The sequence below is a fragment of the Propithecus coquereli genome, unplaced genomic scaffold (assembly GCF_000956105.1).
Source record: "Propithecus coquereli isolate 6110/MARCELLA unplaced genomic scaffold, Pcoq_1.0 Scaffold2, whole genome shotgun sequence".
NCBI lineage: Eukaryota > Metazoa > Chordata > Mammalia > Primates > Indriidae > Propithecus > Propithecus coquereli.
In genome coordinates this window covers 1,069,324-1,087,175 of record NW_012144966.1, presented here as the reverse complement: position 1 = coordinate 1,087,175, position 17,852 = coordinate 1,069,324, and the positions used below count along the sequence as shown (strand labels likewise).

At 40.2% G+C, this 17,852-nt stretch overlaps 1 protein-coding gene across 1 annotated transcript in view; it reads left to right on the top strand.

Annotated features, from left to right (window-relative positions):
- The window catches only part of ATP6V1C1 (ATPase, H+ transporting, lysosomal 42kDa, V1 subunit C1), a 42,945-nt gene extending 40,486 nt beyond the window's left edge, over positions 1–2,459 (top strand). Inside the window, exon 13 of the mRNA XM_012643625.1 lies at positions 1,549–2,459. Within this exon, the coding sequence (XP_012499079.1) occupies positions 1,549–1,644 (96 nt within the window). The 3' untranslated portion in view covers positions 1,645–2,459. The remainder of the gene's footprint in view (positions 1–1,548) is intronic.
- The last annotated feature ends 15,393 nt before the right edge of the window (positions 2,460–17,852 follow it).

The window sequence follows — 17,852 nt, the reverse complement described above, 5'->3', positions numbered from 1 at the left end:
TGACTCTGGTTTGTACTAGTTGTAGCTGTGCTTTGCTTCTTGATATTTCTAATAGCCAGTCATTATCCTGCTGTATATCAGATGTTTATAGCTGCAGATACACAGAAACAACCAGTGATACTAGTTGTTTACAAAAACTGTAAATTGCAGAGAGGAAGAAAATAAGTAGTTATTTTAATTTTATTTGGCAGAGATAACAGTCAATAGATGAGCATTTTGCCTAGCACTCTGGGAGGCTGAGGCGGGCGGATCATTTGAGCTCAGTAGTTCAAGACCAGCCTGAGAAAGAGTGAGATCCCGTCTCTACTAAAAATAGAAAGAAATTGGCTGAACAACTAAAAATATATAGAAAAAATTAGCCGGTCCTGGTGGCGCATGCCTGTAGTCCCAGCTGCTTGGGACGCTGAGGCAGAAGGATCGCTTGAGCCCAGGAGTTTGAGGTTGCAGTGAGCTAGGCTGACGCCACGGCACTCTAGCCAGGGCAACAGAGTGAGACTATGTCTCAAAAAAAAAAAAAAATGAGCATTTTGAAAGGAGCTATGATTTTTCTAAAATGGTACATATTTATATCTTCTTTTAGCAAAAGAAGATATAAAAGAAGATATAAACAGACTACATGTGTCTTTTGTTGCTGCTGTTTAAAATTGTAGTGGCCTTTTATATTTAGATTTCAAATTTTTTTTTTTTTTTTTGAGATAGAGTCTTGTTCTGTTGCTGGGGCTAGAATGCAGTGGTGTCATCATAGCTCACAGCAACCTCAAACTCCTGGGCTCAAGGGATCCTCCTGCCTCAGCCTCCGGAGTACCTGGGACTATAGACACATGCCACACGCCAACATGTTTGGCTAACTTTTATTTTTTTCCTATAGAGACAGGGTCTCACTGTGTTGCTCAGACTGGTCTTGAACTCCTGGCCTCAAGTGATCCTCCTGCCTCAGCCTCCCAGAGTACTAGGATTACAGGCATGTGGCACCGTGCCCAGCCTTGACTTCAAATATCTTGCTGACTTTTTTTGTTTTTAGGATGGTAGTATCTCACATAGGCATTAATTAGAACCATGAAAAATCAGTTTTTCTTGATAGAAGAAAATGCAGGAAATGACTTGCTACATTTTTATGGAATTGCAGATAAAATAAGAGGTCTATTTGATACATAATTTCCTACAAATTCTTATAACATGCACATCTAATAAAGTGTTATCTTTAAAACCATATTTGGTTTATTTCCATTCAACATTTCATAAGCCTTGTATCCCATAAACTCAATATCCCAAGCCTCCAAAAAGGGATGGTAGGGTCATGGTAGAAACACAGCAGGCTTTGGAGTCAGGATGCCTCAATCTGGCTTTGCTACTCGCCGTGTTTCCCAGGGCAAGTCAACCTTTCAGAGATCTTTCCTCATTTGCAAAGTGGAGATAATGCCTAACTCAGATTAAATGAGCATATGTGCATACATTTAGCCCAGGGTAGGTATTCAATAAAAAGGTAAGTGTTAATACCTTTTTCTTATGTTAAGTATGTGATTGAATAATTGTCTTGTTTTTCCATAGGCTCCTATGGATATTCCAGGTTTAAACCTGAGTCAACAGGAATATTACCCGTATGTGTACTACAAGATTGATTGCAACTTGCTGGAATTCAAGTAAAAATGAGCTCCTCCCCAGACAATCCTGTCCTTGTGTTGGTGTATGTAACAGAACTAGGTTGCAGTATGGTAGTGCTTTTAACTCTCTCTTACCCTTTGCTTGCTTACCCCTTTTCCTAGGTTAGTTCTCCCATAGTGGTCCAACATTTTCTTTTTAAAGGAAAATATATATATATTGTTTTCTTTTTATTGATCAGGTCTGTAAATGTGTACTAAAAAAAAAAATCAGAGTTTATTTATAAACAGAATAGTTTATTTAAAGAAAAGGTCTTTTCCTTATTGATATTGTGGTATGCATTAATTCCATTTGTTACTATTGTGCACAAAAACCTTGTTTACAAGGGAATGGTGTAAACATTTATACCATTTTGTTCACTGTATTTAGTAGACATAACTGTTCAATAGTTATTGAATTGTGATGTAAAGAAATGTGACAATATTCAGGTATGTGCTTTTTGAATGTTTCAAATTACAATCTATGAGCACTGTTGACACCCACAGGAAAGAATAAAATTACCTGTGCAAAGGTGTATTGTGGTGTGTGTAAGTTAAGATTACAATTCAGTTTGAGAGTTTAATAAATGGCATCACAGCTAACTGCTGTGCTACTTTCAGGATTTTGTTATATGCTGAGGTGTGACTGTTTGTGTCATCTGACTTTCCTGTGATTTAATTGTGCCAAATATGGGTCAGAGCACAAATTCAAAGATTATTTTTCAACTTATGATGAATATTTACATTTGGACAGTAGACTTTTAGTTCTTTCAAATAATTAAGAAGTAGAGCCAGTTTTGAATAAAGTGTAGCAAAACGATGCAGCTTTAGTCATTTGTTTTGTCTGAGTATTTTACATGTTTCCTTTTTAAGATCTGTAATTATAGAAGCCTTCATTTTGATGTTTATGTCATTTATGACATAGTCTGAAAATAGAGGCATTGCTAGCCTTTAAAATTTCTGAAATGAGGCTGGGCATAGTGGCTCATGCCTATAATCCTAGCACATTGAGAAGCTGAGATGAGAGGATTGCTTGAGGCCAGGAGTTAGAGACCCTGGCTCTACAAAAAATAGATAAGTTAGCAGAGTGTGGTGGCATATGCACCTGTAGTCCCAGCTACTTCAGAGGCTGAGGCAGGAGGATCCCTTGAGCACAGGAGTTTGAGGTTGCAGTGAGATATGCTGACGCCACTGCGCTGTAGCCTGTGCAACAGAGCGAGACCCTGTCTCAAAAAAGAAAAAAGAAGAAAGGGTCTCTGAAATTAACTAGTGTCCTGAATGAGCTTTTGAAAGAGGAATTTGTGGCAATGCTGCCCTTACTGTGTATTCACAGGTTTGCAAATGGGAGAAAGAAGTTTACATTTTATTTTAGGGGCATGTCATTATTATTCTATTCCCTTTAAAAAATTAGCCTCCAAAATTCTTTTTATTTCAAAATTGTATATTGTTATTTCTTAATCAATTTCAAACAAATACAGACATCTACAAAGTGAAACTTGAGAGACACTCACCCCCCACACCCCCCAATTTCTACCTCCCAAGGGACATTTATGTATTTTCCTGCAGGCCCTTTTCTGTATTTCTACAACATATATCTCTCACATACACACACAGTTTATTTTAATAAAAATGGGACCATACTACACACATTCTGTCACTTGCTTTTTTGCTTAATAGTATATCCAAAATATCTTTACAGTGTAGCTAGAACCATCTCATTCTTTCAACCAGCTCCATGGTGTTCCATCATGTATGTGTCTGTGCCATATGTACTATAGATGAATGGATGGATATTCAGGTTGTTCTCAGTTTTTGCTCTTAACATACACTGCTGTAGTAAGCATCCTTGCACAGTTCTCTTTGTATACTTGTATTAGTACTTCTGTAAGACAGATCCTAGAAGTGGAATTTGCAGGGTCATACATAAAAGTATGTACATATGTATTTAAAATTTGGGCACATACTGCCCAATTATCTGTCAGAATTCTAAATTCAACACATGCTTGGAATGTGGGTTTATTTTCAGTTTTCCTTTGGACAAGAAGAAGCTATAAAAACTGATGTCAGAAAATTCTGGTTCTGTGTCTTTTCACTTGTTCTTTGAGTCTTAGTATCTGTAAATTGAGAATAATCTTTCTATCATAGAGGGATATGTTTTGACTATCAACAATTTAAAATTTAAAATCCCAGCACAGCTGAGTGCCATGATGTGCTCCTGTAAGTCCCCGCTACTTGGGAGGCTGAGGTGGGAGGATTGCTTGAGTCCAGGAGTTGGAGGCTGTAGTTTGCTATGATCATGTCAGTGAGTAGCCACTGCACTCCAGCTTGGGCAACATAGAGACCCTGTCTGTTAACAACAACAAAAACAAAATCCCAGCATATGTTTGAAACTATGGGACTTTCACTATACTTTCTATCAGGGGTGCAGTGCCGCAGAGTGGCTGAGCATGTGGCTCTGGAGCCAGACCCCAGCTCTCTACTCATGGGCTCTGTGGTCTGGGCTCAGAGTGATCTCTGCATCCCAGTCCCTCCTCTATAGATTGTGCATAATTAGAGTGCCCACCTCATTAGGGCTGGTTGATGAGAAAGTGAGACCTCATGTGCACAGAAAGTGCTTTTATAGTACCTGCTGAGAAGTTGGTACATGTACTTACAATCCTTGAGGAGTACATGTAGCTCTTTTTTCACTGTGTTTACTTTGGGAAATTTAAGATACACATCATTGTATCTGAAGGTTAGAAGGAAGTAATTGCATGATAGGGTGTAGTGGGTGAGTAATAGAGTTCGTGTCTGTAACGTAACATTAAAGCAGGTTGAGCATCACTGAGCTTCAGTCTGTGTTGGGTTGTCTACATTGTTGATGGGGTACCATTCCTGGGAAGGGACTGCTCCTGTCACTTGCCTCACTCAGGAGTCCACTGGTTCTCCACTAGGATAGCGCTCACATTACACTGAGATTCATTAAACATTTATTGAGTATCCTTTAGAGACCATTCACACCTGTCACCTCAGCCCTTCCTTGTGATATTCATGATGGGAAGACTGGCAGTCCCCATTTTACATATGTGGAGATTTAGGATCAAAGAACTTAAGTGATTTCTATGTTAAGTCACATATTTTGAATCAGTCAGGATTTGAACCTAAGGTTTCTGACTGCTGGGTATCATACTTCCCACCCTCCACTAGGGAAGGCGAGTGAGCCAAAACATTCCTTAACCTTGGTCTAAGATAGATAATAATATAGAAAAGGTACTGGCTGTGGATAATCAGATATTAAATTGTGTTGGTATTTGGTAGGAACCCAGGAGTCCAGAACATTTCATGAATGATGGGTGATGATGTGTCTAGTTGTTTAATGCTAATACCAGTAGCCTGAGTTACCCTAGATTTTTCTACCTCTTCTACTGCCCTGCTGAAGTTGCTCTTAAGCAGAAGCTCTTTGTGGACCATACTCCACACAGCTTTTTGAACCAGTGCATATCAAGTAGTACCTTTAAAGTAATACTTTGTACATAAATACTCAGCAAATGTGAACTTTTATTTGCTCTTGCTTCAAAATTAGTCTCGTTGCTAATAAAATATAAGAAATTGATCTAGTAATGAGGTTTTTCTCCTTCATTCTCAACTATCTTTTTAGTCTGAAAAGAAATCAAAGTAACATATGCACAAGGTTAAAAACCACATATGCAAATATTACAGAACAGCTTATAATGAAAACCTTGCCTACTTTTAGAAAAAATATGATTGTCTTTTGTTAACATCAATAAAAGATGGTATGTCCTAGAAGGTCTATAACAGTATTACATTCTAGAGGAAACATACCAAATTTAGTACTTGTCTCTACATTGAAGTTCACCCATTTCAATAATGTAAATTTATTCATGGTCTTTATTTTTCTAGCATTGATAGCATTAGATTCTTTAGTGTATTGGATGTAATCCTCACTAAAAAGAGGAATACAGCACATTGGAACCATTTGATTCACCAGTGGATTTGCCATATTTTTAGATATGAGCCCCATGACTTGTGAGAGAAAAAGGGAACAGAGTAGAATCGCAGAAGTCTTGAACAGTAAGAGACTGCCTCCCCAGATTGTTCAGCTCTGCGGAAGAAGATAGAACTGAAGAGAAACAAGACAACATCCTTTACACCAGGAGTGGCCAAGATAATGCGAGAAGAAAAAAAGCTTTAAAACAAAGCTGAGGCAGTCAGTAAACACAAAGGGATAAGGGAAATGCAAATCAAAACCACAACAAGATACCACCTAACCCCAGTGAGAATGGCCATTAAAAAGTCAAAAAACAGATGCTGGTGCGAATGCAGAGAAAAAGATACACTTATACACTGTTGGTGGGACTGCAAACTAGTACAACCTCCATGGAAAATAGTATGGAGATTCCTCAAAGAACTAAAAGATCTACCATTTGATCCAGCAATCCCACTACTGGGTATTTACCCAAAGGAAAAAAAGTCATTTTATCAAAAAGACACCTGCACTTGAATGTTTACTGCAGCACAATTCACAATTGCAAAGATGTGGAATCAACCCAAGTGCCCATCAGTTGATGAATGGATTAATAAAATGTGGTATGTGTATACCGTGGAGGACTACTCAGCCATAAAAAAAGAATACCTTTTCTAACAATCTGGGTGGAACTGAAGTGAAGTATTGCAAAAATGGAAAAACAAACGCATGTACTCATTATTAAATTGAAACTAACCAATCAGTACTCATGTCCAGATAGACTAAAACTCAACAGAAATCAAGCAGGTGGGAAGGGGGAGGAGGGCTTGGGTGAATTCATACGTAACAGGCACAATGTACACTATCTGGGTGATGGGCACACTAATAACTTTGACTCAAGTAGTACAGAAGCAATCCATGTAACCAAAACATTTTTACCCCCATAATATTCTGAAATTAAAAAACACCACCATAAAGGGGACTTTCCCTGTCAGTTGCTCAATACTGAAATTGGCTATTATACCCACAGGGGTTCCTACTTAGGGAATTTAATAAAAACACAGATTCATTACCAAACTCCAGAGAAATGTGGTTTATAGTCTTAAGTAGATCTGAGGAACACTCTACATTTTTTTTTTTTTTTTGAGACAGAGTCTCACTGTGTTGCCCGGGCTAGAGTGCCGTGGCATCATCCTAGCTCACAGCAACCTCAAACTCCTAGGCTCAAGCGATCCTCCTGCCTCAGCCTCCCGAGTAGCTGGGACTACAGGCATGTGCCACCATGCCCGGCTAATTTTTTCTATATATTTTTAGTTGTCCAATTAATTTCTTTCTAATTTTAGTAGAGACGGGGTCTCGCTCTTGCTCAGGGTGGTCTTGAACTCCTGAGCTCAAACAATCCGCCCGCCTCGGCCTCCCAGAGAACTAGGATTACAGGCGTGAGCCACCGCGCCCGGCCAACAATCTACGTTTTTAACAAACACCCATGAGAGTCAGATGCGGGTGGCCACCGTTACAGTCTGAGACTGCCTTCTAAAGATTCTGCCTCTGAACCTTCAGACTGGGGCACTGACTTTGGGTTTGTGAGCATCTTGAGGTCTCATTCAAGCAGTGATTCTGCTTCACAGAGACCACATGTAATAGGATCATTACGGGCAAATCAGCCTTTTCTACTCTGTCACCTGAAGAAGCATTCCATATCCTTGCTTAAAAGAACCAGAAAGTTCTGCCTTAACAGGAACTGATCAATGAAGGTGTCCTTTACCCTTGGAAGGCCACAGAATATCAAGCTGAAATTTGTAAAGACTGCCTAAAAGGATCAAGGTCACATTTTCGTCTTTTCCTTGAGACAACCTCCCTGCCCTCGGACATCTGGACATGATTTATCACTGCTTATATAGTGTAAAAGAACAACTAAAACAGTTCTCATTCTCAAAGAATAGTTTACATGAGGAAACAGATGTTAAGATGAAAGTGAAAAAAGCTGGAGGCAGCAAAGGTTATTGTTGCAGTTAGACAAAGGAAGGAGTAAACTGAATGTGTGATACCTTGAACTTGAAAGTAGTTTTTTTTTTTAACTAAAAGATGACGAGAAACTAGATAGAATATTAAGTCCCAAGAGCAGATTTCACCATTTCCTAGGTATTTGGATGACCTCACTGGATAGTCCTGTGACAAATAATTCTTAATTATCCTTTTTAGCAACACAGATTTTCATATTTTATATTTAACTATTTAGGTGCATGTTTGGACCGATTCTCAGAGTAGTTACAGGTCAGTACAGGTTTTATGCGTTGCTAGAAGCATAAAGTCACTTTTCTTTTGAATAAAAATTGTGACTACACTTTACCACGAGAGGGCACTCTGGTGCCATTGAAAAGCAAACAGTTTTTTTTCCCCTGCCACTCCTTCTCATGGTTGGTTCTGAAATATATAGGCAGTTTAGAGAAGCCCACACTTGGCAGCATTATGCTTTGGACTCCTGTTACAAGTATTTGTTAATACAGAGTTCTCAGAAAGTGTTAGATGACTCATTCATCTCGACTTACTCCAGCCTGTGTGTGTGCATGTGTATAAAACCCAAACACCCCCATAATACTCTGAAATAAAAAAAAAAAAAAAGGAAAAAACCCCAAACAAACCCAAACACCTTTCACCAGACTGGTGCTATCCAGTGACAAAGTTTTCACCAAAAATAAATTGCAAAGGGTAAGGCTGTATGTGTGTGCGTGTGTGTGTGTGTGTGTGTGTGTGTACATACTCTTATTCAGCAGATAGTTGTTGAGCACATGCGGTGAACCAGGTGTTGTCTTAAGCACAGGGATATGATGCTGAGCGGTCAGAAGACCTCCGTGGGGTGTGCAGACTAGTAAGCTGGTGGCAGCTTGACTTGGAAAAATACAAACTTGGCAAGCCCAAATTAGAAGAAGGATTTTTCTGATCTGTAAAATCCAAAGTCTAAAAACATACCAACTTAAGGGTATCTGGCCAGAACAGTCAAACCATAGTATCAGTTAGTGGGTAAAAAATAGACTTTTTTTTTTCCAAATCTGACCACACAGTCAGTCTGGTTTAGCATTGTCCAAAAGAATTTTCTGTGATGATGGACCTTCTGTACCTGTGCTACCCAGTGCAGTAGCCCCCAGCCACACGTGGCTGTAGATCACTTGAAATGTGGCTAGTGTGACTGAAGAACTGAATTTTTAATCTTATTTAATTTTGATGAAATAGCTCCATGTGGCTGGTGGCTACTGTACGGGACAGACAGGTCTGGTTGGTCACACCTGGGTAATGAGTCTTTTTGCCCTTAAGTTTCCAATATGTCCCATATCCTTCGGCTTTTTTTTTTTTTTTTTTGGTTCCTATAACTGGAAGAGCCAGCCTAGCTTCTATTCACTTTGATTGCCAGATTTAATTTCCCCACAAGTCTCAGAAACAAGGAGAGGAAAGTATTGCTCTCTTAGTCATTGTTGATGTGCCTCAGATTGCTACACAGACAGCATTCTCTTTGATCACAAAAGACAACTACATATACTTTGTGCCTTTATGTGCATGAGGGTAAACCGGTTGCAATATTGAAAGACCAAAAGCTGTTTCTGATGGGAAATATTGGATCAGCAGAATTGAAAACACAGCTGTGTGGTTCTAATGGGGATATAATTTCTTCTGTCAATCAGTGCACACTTAGCATCCATTGTGTGCAAGGCCTTCACTACACCAGGCTCTGTGGGGAGACATCAGGGAGCTGCTCAGCACATGCTTTTGAATGACATTATTTGTCTCTATTGGCTTCTGAGGAATTTAAGAAGTCCATAAAATGTTGAAGCAGATAAGGCCTCTCATAAGAAGTCTAGCAACTTACAGTTGCCCTTGAAAGAGGCAAATTATATAGGAAAGTGAGAGCCCTCTGTCAGTGGCTCCGTTTCCATCAGTGACATGTGGCATGGCTCTTACCTCCTCCCTCTTGAGCACCGTGGGGCTCCTGTGCTGGGGCTCCCACCTCTCTCTCACAATAGAGACACTTTGCTTGTGTCTCCCTCACCTTTTCACCCCCCTCCCCATCCTCCACTTCGCTGGCCATATCTCTTTCCCCAGTCTATTCTGACAGCCTGCTTACTGGCCACCTCGTCGCCGGCCTCCGCTCACCCTCGGTTCACCCTAGCTCTGCTGCCAGACAGCCGCATGCACGCGCCTGCTCACAGATCCTGAAGAGCCCCTCATGCGCCCACAGAATAAAGTCCCTTTGTTCAAATTGGATTTTCCCCTCTCTTAAAATTGGCTTCTCTGTGTATTTTCTGAAAACAGAATATTGTTTAGTGTTTGTTTTTTAATTTGATGGGAGCCTCTTTGAGAGGAAAATTTAGACCATAGATGTTTATTATGAATGTTCCTGCAGTCTGCTTTGCTCTCCTGCTCTCTCTGAGCTGCCCGCTGCTCTCCCCGGGTGTGATCTTGGGCAGCCTAATATCCTGGAGTCTGAACCGTTTCTTCTTTTGTAGAAGAGGGATAATTAGGATAACACTATAGGACTATTGTGAGGATGAGAATTAAATGTTAGGTACAAATTTTCTAGGAAGGGACATGGCACAGAGAAGGGGTTCAACATATTAGCTGACTTATTTTAGTGTTATCCTTTTTCTCACTACTTGATTTTTGTTTCTTGTTTGCTTCTTGCTTCATATGTGAATTGAAATTAGTTTCCCTTTAACTACATCTATTTAGAAGGCAGCTTCTCCATTAAAAACCTACCAGGATCACATGACCAGCAATTTCACTGCTAGGTATATACATACCCAAGAGAATTGAAACCACATGCCTACACAAAATTTGTACACAAAACGTCATAGTAGCATTATTTATAATAGCCCAAGAGTGGACACAACCCAAGTGCCCATCAAGCGATGAATGAATGGATAAACAAAATGTGGTAAACCCATACGATGGAATATTATTCAGCCATAAAAAGGAGTGATGTACTGATCCATGCCACCTCATGGATGAACCTTGAAAACATCATGCTAAGGGAAAGAAGCCAGATATGAAAGATCACATATGATTTCATTTATAAGAAATGTCAGGAATAGGCAAATCCATACAGAAAGAAGATTAGTGGTTGTCAGGGACCAGGATGGGGGAGGGGTTTGATAGTGACTGCTAATGGGTACGACGTTTCTTTTTGGGGTGATAATGTTCTGGAATTAGTGGTGATGGTTGCACAACCTTGTGAATACACTAAAAACCACTGTGAATTGTGCATTTTAAAAGGGTGAATTTGGCCGCACGTGGTGGCTCACGCCTGTAATCCTAGCACTCTGGGAGGCCGATGTGGGTGGATTGTTTGAGCTCAGGAGTTTGAGACCAGCCTGAGCAAAGAGCGAGACCCCGTCTCTACTAAAATTAGAAAGAAATTAATTGGACAACTAAAAATATATAGAAAAAATTAGCCGGGCATGGTGGCACATGCCTGTAGTCCCAGCTACTCGGGAAGGCTGAGGCAGTAGGATCGCTTGAGCCCAGGAGTGTGAGGTTGCTGTGAGCTAGGCTGACGCCACTGCACTCTAGCCTGGGCAACAGAGCGAGACTCTGTCTCAAAAAAAAGAAAGGGGGGGTGTGAATTTTATGGTATGTGAATTATTTCTCAATTTAAAAAAGCCTGCCAGCGATTATCTCAGATTTTCTACAGATTCTCTTAATTCTTTGCTTATATGTTTATATCAATGTATTTTTAAAAAATTAACTTGAATTCTTTTTTGTGAAAAATGAGGAGTTTTGCACTTTAAGGTTTCACTCCATTCAATGTTCTTGCTATTTATTCTGCCAGTTTGCCTTTTTTGGCGTGTGTTCATTTGTTCCAGTCATTATCTCAGTTGGACTTGGCTGCAGCAATCTGCAAACCCCTCCTTCACTTCCAGGGCTAAGTTATAAATCTGTCCCAGGATAGCTCATATCACTGGTTATCACTTTAGCAGGCTTCCTTCATTCTCAGCAGTCTCTGAAGAAAAGACAGCTGGCTGAGGGCAAATTGTCTGAGACTTTACTGGTCTGATAATATCTTTCTGTTTCTCCAATATTTGTGTCACTGATAAGGTGCCTAGGTAAAAGTGCCCACAGCTCATTCATTCATTCAACAACCATTTACTGAGGGCAGAATCCTCATTCACTTAGCAAATATTTAGTAGCTGCTGAATGCCTGGGTGCTGGGGCAGGAGCAGTTGAATGAGAAAAAGGACCCTATCCACATGGAGCTTACCTGCTAGTGGATGACAGGCATAAACACATAGTAAACAAGATAAGACTTTTCATTCTGTAAACTTCTGAGGTGACAGAGGACTGACCTGGGCTGGGGACGGGTGGAAAGAGCTGCTTCAGAGAGGGTGTCTGGTTGTACCCCAGAAGATCCCAGCCACATGAAGACCTAGGGGAAGAAGCTAGCTCACAGAAGTTGGGTAACAGCAGGCAATCGCCAAGAGTGTGATGCAGGCTCTTCCAGACCATGGCGAAAAATTTAAAATTCTATTCTAATGACAAAGAGAACATATTTTAGGGTCTCATTTGCATTTTTCAAGGATCACCCTGGCAGTGGTCTTATCATGTGTTTGTTAACCCCAGCTTCTTCCATTGTGCACGGCACATTCATAGTAGGCACTGGGTTCTGCTTCTCCAGCGGATGGATTCATTGAGCATGCGCTACACCGGAAGTGTGCCGGCCTCTGCACCCGAACCTTCTCTCCATCTTCTCGCTCTTCAAGAATATTTTGCAGATATACTTAATGCTCTCCTGCAAATGCCCATGAAGATCTAGGCAGAATTTAGTAATTTGTAAACTTTATTACTAAATTCTTTTGCAGCTGCTTTGATTTCTTCAAAGACATAATCATCACCTGTTTATAAAATTTGTTGGTATTTTAAATAATATTTGATACATAATTGGCTGACTCCACAGCACTGAATTAGTCACACAATAGTCTTTTGATAATAGCAACATGTGACAACAGGGTGTTTTTTTTTTGAGGGGGGAGGGCACTGTGGTTTCCTTTTCATTTTTCCAGTATGTCTGTATTTCTCACTTCCACTTTCCTTAGAGGGGAAGGTTGTCTTTTTGCTTGAAACTGTTACAGCCTTTTGCTGGGAGACCAGAGGCTTTGATCTCCACTCAGTACAAGAAGGGTAAGTCTATCATATAAATTGTTGCTGCTCTAACTTCCCTCTTGGCTCTGCCTCTTAGGTCATTTGAGGTTTTTGTTTGGGTAACTAGCTCAGACCCCTCCCGTTCTTCCAGGGGAAATACAGTGACTTTGGAGAGATGCGAACATTGGAATGTATGACTTGATTGCTTGAGAAGTGTTCGTGTTAGTTCTGGAATGGGGCCTGTGTAATTAGGTACTTATGTTGAAAGAAATTGTAAAATTTTCCATAGCCACAGCTTTCCAGATTGTAATTGGCTGCTTGCCCTCGTGTCAGACTTTCTTTTCTAAAATAAATGTTTTGAATGGCTCTTATCTGCACAACCAGACACACAGCCTGGGTTCCTCCTGGCTAGGAAAGTTAACTCGTCAGCCACAATATGGTACACAATGTTGTCCCCGCTTCATCGGCTTCTGGAAACTCATTAAATCCCGCATTAGAATTGTAAGGGGACAGTGACATTTATTAGACTCCTCTTTTTTTTTTCTTTTTAATGCCATTGTTTATTTTTCTTGCCTTTTTTGTTTCCTAGTTTTGCCCCTGTTCTTTGCTTCTTAACTGTATGTGGTTAAAACTTCCTTTTAACATTTTAGTTCCACTTTGACCATTTCCCATTCTTCTGTTTATTCTTTCTTCCTTTTTGCTTGTTTCATGTCAGGACCCCTTTCCAATGAACCTGCTTTTTTGCCCTCTGAGGACTATAGTTTAAAAGATCCTATTTGCCTGAAACTTCATATAGCTAAGCAGCCATTTCAAACCCTTTCTGAAGTTGAGAAGAATGAGTGATGAAACTCATGCAGTTAGGCAGTGTATATATAAAGAGATTCATAATAAGGAATTGGGCTCTCATGATTACAAAGACTGGCAAGTCCAAAACCTGCAGAGCTGATGTCCCTGTGTGAGCATGAAGGCTGGAAGGTGCTGTAGAGACCAGAAGGGCCACTGTCCCAGTTTGAGGGCATCAGGCAGGAGAGCTCTCTCTCGCTAGGGCGCAGCTTTAGTTCCATTCCAGCCTTCAAATGATTGGACGAGGCCCACCCACATTATGGAGAGCAATCTGCTTTACTCAAGGCCACAGATTTAAAAGCTAATCTCCTCTAAAAACACCCTCACAAAAACGTCCAGAATAATGTTTGACTGACTATCTGGGCACCCCATGGCCCTGTCAAGTTGGTACAGAAAATGAATCATCTCAGGCAGCTCTTGCTCTCTCCATTACCACACAGCCCAATCCTGGGCTTGGGGTTATTTGTTGTTTGGTATGTACAGAAATTAAACCAAGAGAAAAAGGACTGAAATCTCAGTTCCTAACTGTGACATTATTTTTTAAGTTTTATACCACTCTGGTACCCTTTCACCATGTTTTGTACATGTTCTTTTTACTGGTCTCTGCTCAACTGTCTCCCCTTCTTCACAGGAATTGCTTCAAATCTTCTCCCCTTTCATGGGGTCCCTTCCCAGAACTCCGGTCCCTTTGCTCTCGGCTTAAGATCTGGCCCCTTCACAGATAGAGAGGTTAGTTACCTGGCTAAGGTCACACACAGCGACTGAATGGTCAAACTGGGGTTTAATTTGAAGCGATTGATCTTGTTAGTCCTGGGAACCTGCTGGGTGCTGGCTGCTGGGTGCTAATCGCCTCCGACTTCCCCCTGCCCGTCCTTCCCGTTTCTGGGAAGTATGTCCCCTTCCAGCCAGCATGCCCTGCCCCCCTGCAGGCGCTGCTCTGCTGTGATCTCACCAGGGCCTGCCCCTCTGTGCACAGGTCTTTGGCACTTTGCTTAATTTTCTCCTCTTTCCTGTTTATTTCCCCCCTTTACATTTGTATTAATATTATATAAACATAGTTCTGTTTCTTTCATTCACAAACCCCTCTCCCTTGACCCTGTGTCCCTTCTGAGCTACTAGCTATCTTTCCTGTTCCTTTCATTCCACATTCCTTGTTCTTTTTAACCTCCAGAAAGACCCTCAACTTGCATTGCGTGCCTTACCCCATTAATAATGGACTAGTGCTATATATGCTTAATCATACATTGTACGTAAGTGTTTTCTTGTCCATTAAAGTTCATTCCCCATGCATATAAGCATGTATATCACACTAATTACAGTGCATTGCACATTACATTACAAGCTTACATACAGTGGATTCAACACATGGATATCATCCAGTACATTAATTCCCTTATTTTACATAGGACATATAATATCATTAATTGTATATGGCACATTAAGTTACATCAACCCTCAACACACGCTTATCACCTCCAATAGGATTTCTTTACTACCAGCCTTTGAGAAACCCACAACCAGCTTAGGAAGTGTCCTTCTTCTCACTCCGGGCCCATAAAACTTGGGGGTTTCTTGGACTTGAAACTATACCTAGCATTTGGTTCTTACTTGAGGGCCACAGATGTAAAACTACTCATTTGTTCCCCCGAAGTAAGACATCTCAACGGACTAATAACTAATCAGCCCACGATCACACATGACTGTGACATCACACATTTGGTATTTGTTGATTTGGGGGATGCTGTGATCCAGCATGGCCATCAAGGCATTGCCTCAGTCAACGTGATTGAAACTGAGCTTAAATCGATATTCTTTACTCACAGAAAAACCATAAGGTGCTAATTAATGCATGCTCAATGGACATAATAAAAACAAGATATAGACATACACATGTATACATACACACAATTCTTCTCACCATGTGTGATTAATTTTGCAAATCCCCCATCGCCACCTTAAGCTATAATATCATCTGCATAAGTCTTTTATTCTTGCCACGCCCTCCAAACAAGAAATCTTATATCTAGACTACAAGCTAAGGCTCATACATGTACTCACACGTTATAATATTAAATCTAATTATAAGTTCATCTAGTTTTAGCCCAGCTCCGAATAAAGCATTTTTCATAAATTCAAAAGTCCATTAAAAATTAGGCTTTCTCTGTAGGATCTATTTCTAAAGTAAAAAAAAAAAAGAAAAATTAGGCTTTCTAGACTAAATGGTTTTTGTTTCTTACTAAGATTGCCAAAAAGCCCCTAATACTAACCTAGTGAATTTTCTAGGTATAAATTGTAGCTTAATCCACTAAAGCAAGGCACTGAAAACGCCTAGATGAGTTCATGTAACTGCATTAACACACAGGTTTGGTCCTGGCCTTCCATTCTGTAATACTGATTCGTAGTAAGACTACACATGCAAGTACCCGAATTCCAGTGACAATGCCCTCTAGCTCAGCAAAACATCAACAGGGGCAGGCATCAAGCACCCCGATTAGTAGTAGCTCATGTCTCGCTCAACTGCACCCCCATGGGAAACAGCAGAATAAAAAGTGAGCGATAAGCGAAAGTTCGGCTAAGTTATACTAGTTTTCCTTAGGGTTGGTAAATATCACGCTAGCCACCATGGTCATACGATTAACCCAAATTAATAAAACTGGCCATAAAGCATATTTGCATTAAAGATTATACACAAATAGAGCTAAACTTTAAGTCACAAAAAACTATAGTTAAAATAAAAATAAACTATGGAAGTCACTTTAATATGTTCTGAATACACATTAGATAAGACCCAAACTGGGATTAGATACCCCACTATGCTTAGCCATAAACATAAATGACTAAATAAAGTTATTTGCCAGAGTGGTCCTATCGGCAACAGCTTGAAACTCAAAGGGCTTTATATCCCCTTCAGGAGCCTCTTCTATAATCAATAAACCCTGGTAAACCTCACGATCTGTTGCCATTTCAGTAAACCCTAAAAAGGTCTTTTAAGTAAGCATAAGCACTTACATAAAAACGTTAGCTCAAGGCGTATCTTATGAGATGGGAAGAAATGGGCTACATTTTCTAACTAAAGAACATCCACCTGGGCGTGATGGCTCACGCCTATAATACCAGCACTTTGGGAGGCCAAGGCAGGAGCCTCACTTGAAACTGGGAGTTCAAGGCCAGCTTGGGCAAAATAGCAAGACCATGTCTCTACCAAAAAAAAAAAAAAAAGAAAATTAAAGTATTTTAGACCAGGCTGAACAAGAGTGAGACCCTGTCTCTACTAAAAATAGAAAAATTAGCTGGGCGTTGTGGCATGGGCCTGTAGTCCCAGCTACTCTGGAGGCTGAGGCAGGAGGATCTGTGACGCCACTGCACTCTACCCAGGGCAGCAGAGTGAGACTCTGTCTCGAAAAAAAAAAATTAAAATAAAATTAAATTAAATATTTTAAAATGGCTGGGCCTGGTGGCTCACACCTGTATTCCTAGTACTGTGGGAGGCCGAGGCGGCAGGATCACTTGAGGCCAGGAGTTTAAGAACACTTAACCCACGATAACCCTTATGAAACCAAGGGCCAAAGGAGGATGTAGCGGTAAATTAAGACTAGAGCGCTTAGTTGAATAGGGCCATGAAGCACACACACACTGCCCATCACCCTCCTCAAATCCTTCAATAAACCCAAATTTATAATCAACACATCCACGTACGAGAGCTAAGTGTGTACTAGAAAGTGTGCTTGCATAAACCAAAGTGTAGCTTAACTCAAAGCACCCAGCGTACACCCAGAAGATTTCATACTAATCTGACCACTTTGAACCAAAACTAGCCTAAAACTAACAAAGCTTAACAATTACATACACATTTAAACCAAAACATTTATTCACAACAAAAAGTATAGGAGATGGAAATGTATTTAGCCGCTATAGAAAAAGTACCATAGGGAAAGATGAAAGAATAAAGTACAAACAAGTCAAAGCTTATTCCTTATACCTTTTGCATGATGAATTAACTGGAACAATTTTATGAACAGAACTTTAGCTAAAAACCCCCAAACCAGACAAGCTACTCAGAATGAATTTGTCTATGTGGCAAAATAGTGAGAAGATGCTTGATTCGAGGTAAAAAGGCCATTGAGCCTGGCGATAGCTGGTTATCCAGAAGAGAATTTCAGCTTTAAATTTATCTAAAGAAATATTTAATCCCAATGTAAATGTCAATGTTAATCTAAAGAGGGATAGCTCTTTAGAAATAGGAAACAAACTTTTGTGGAGAGTAAACTATTAAATTCCCA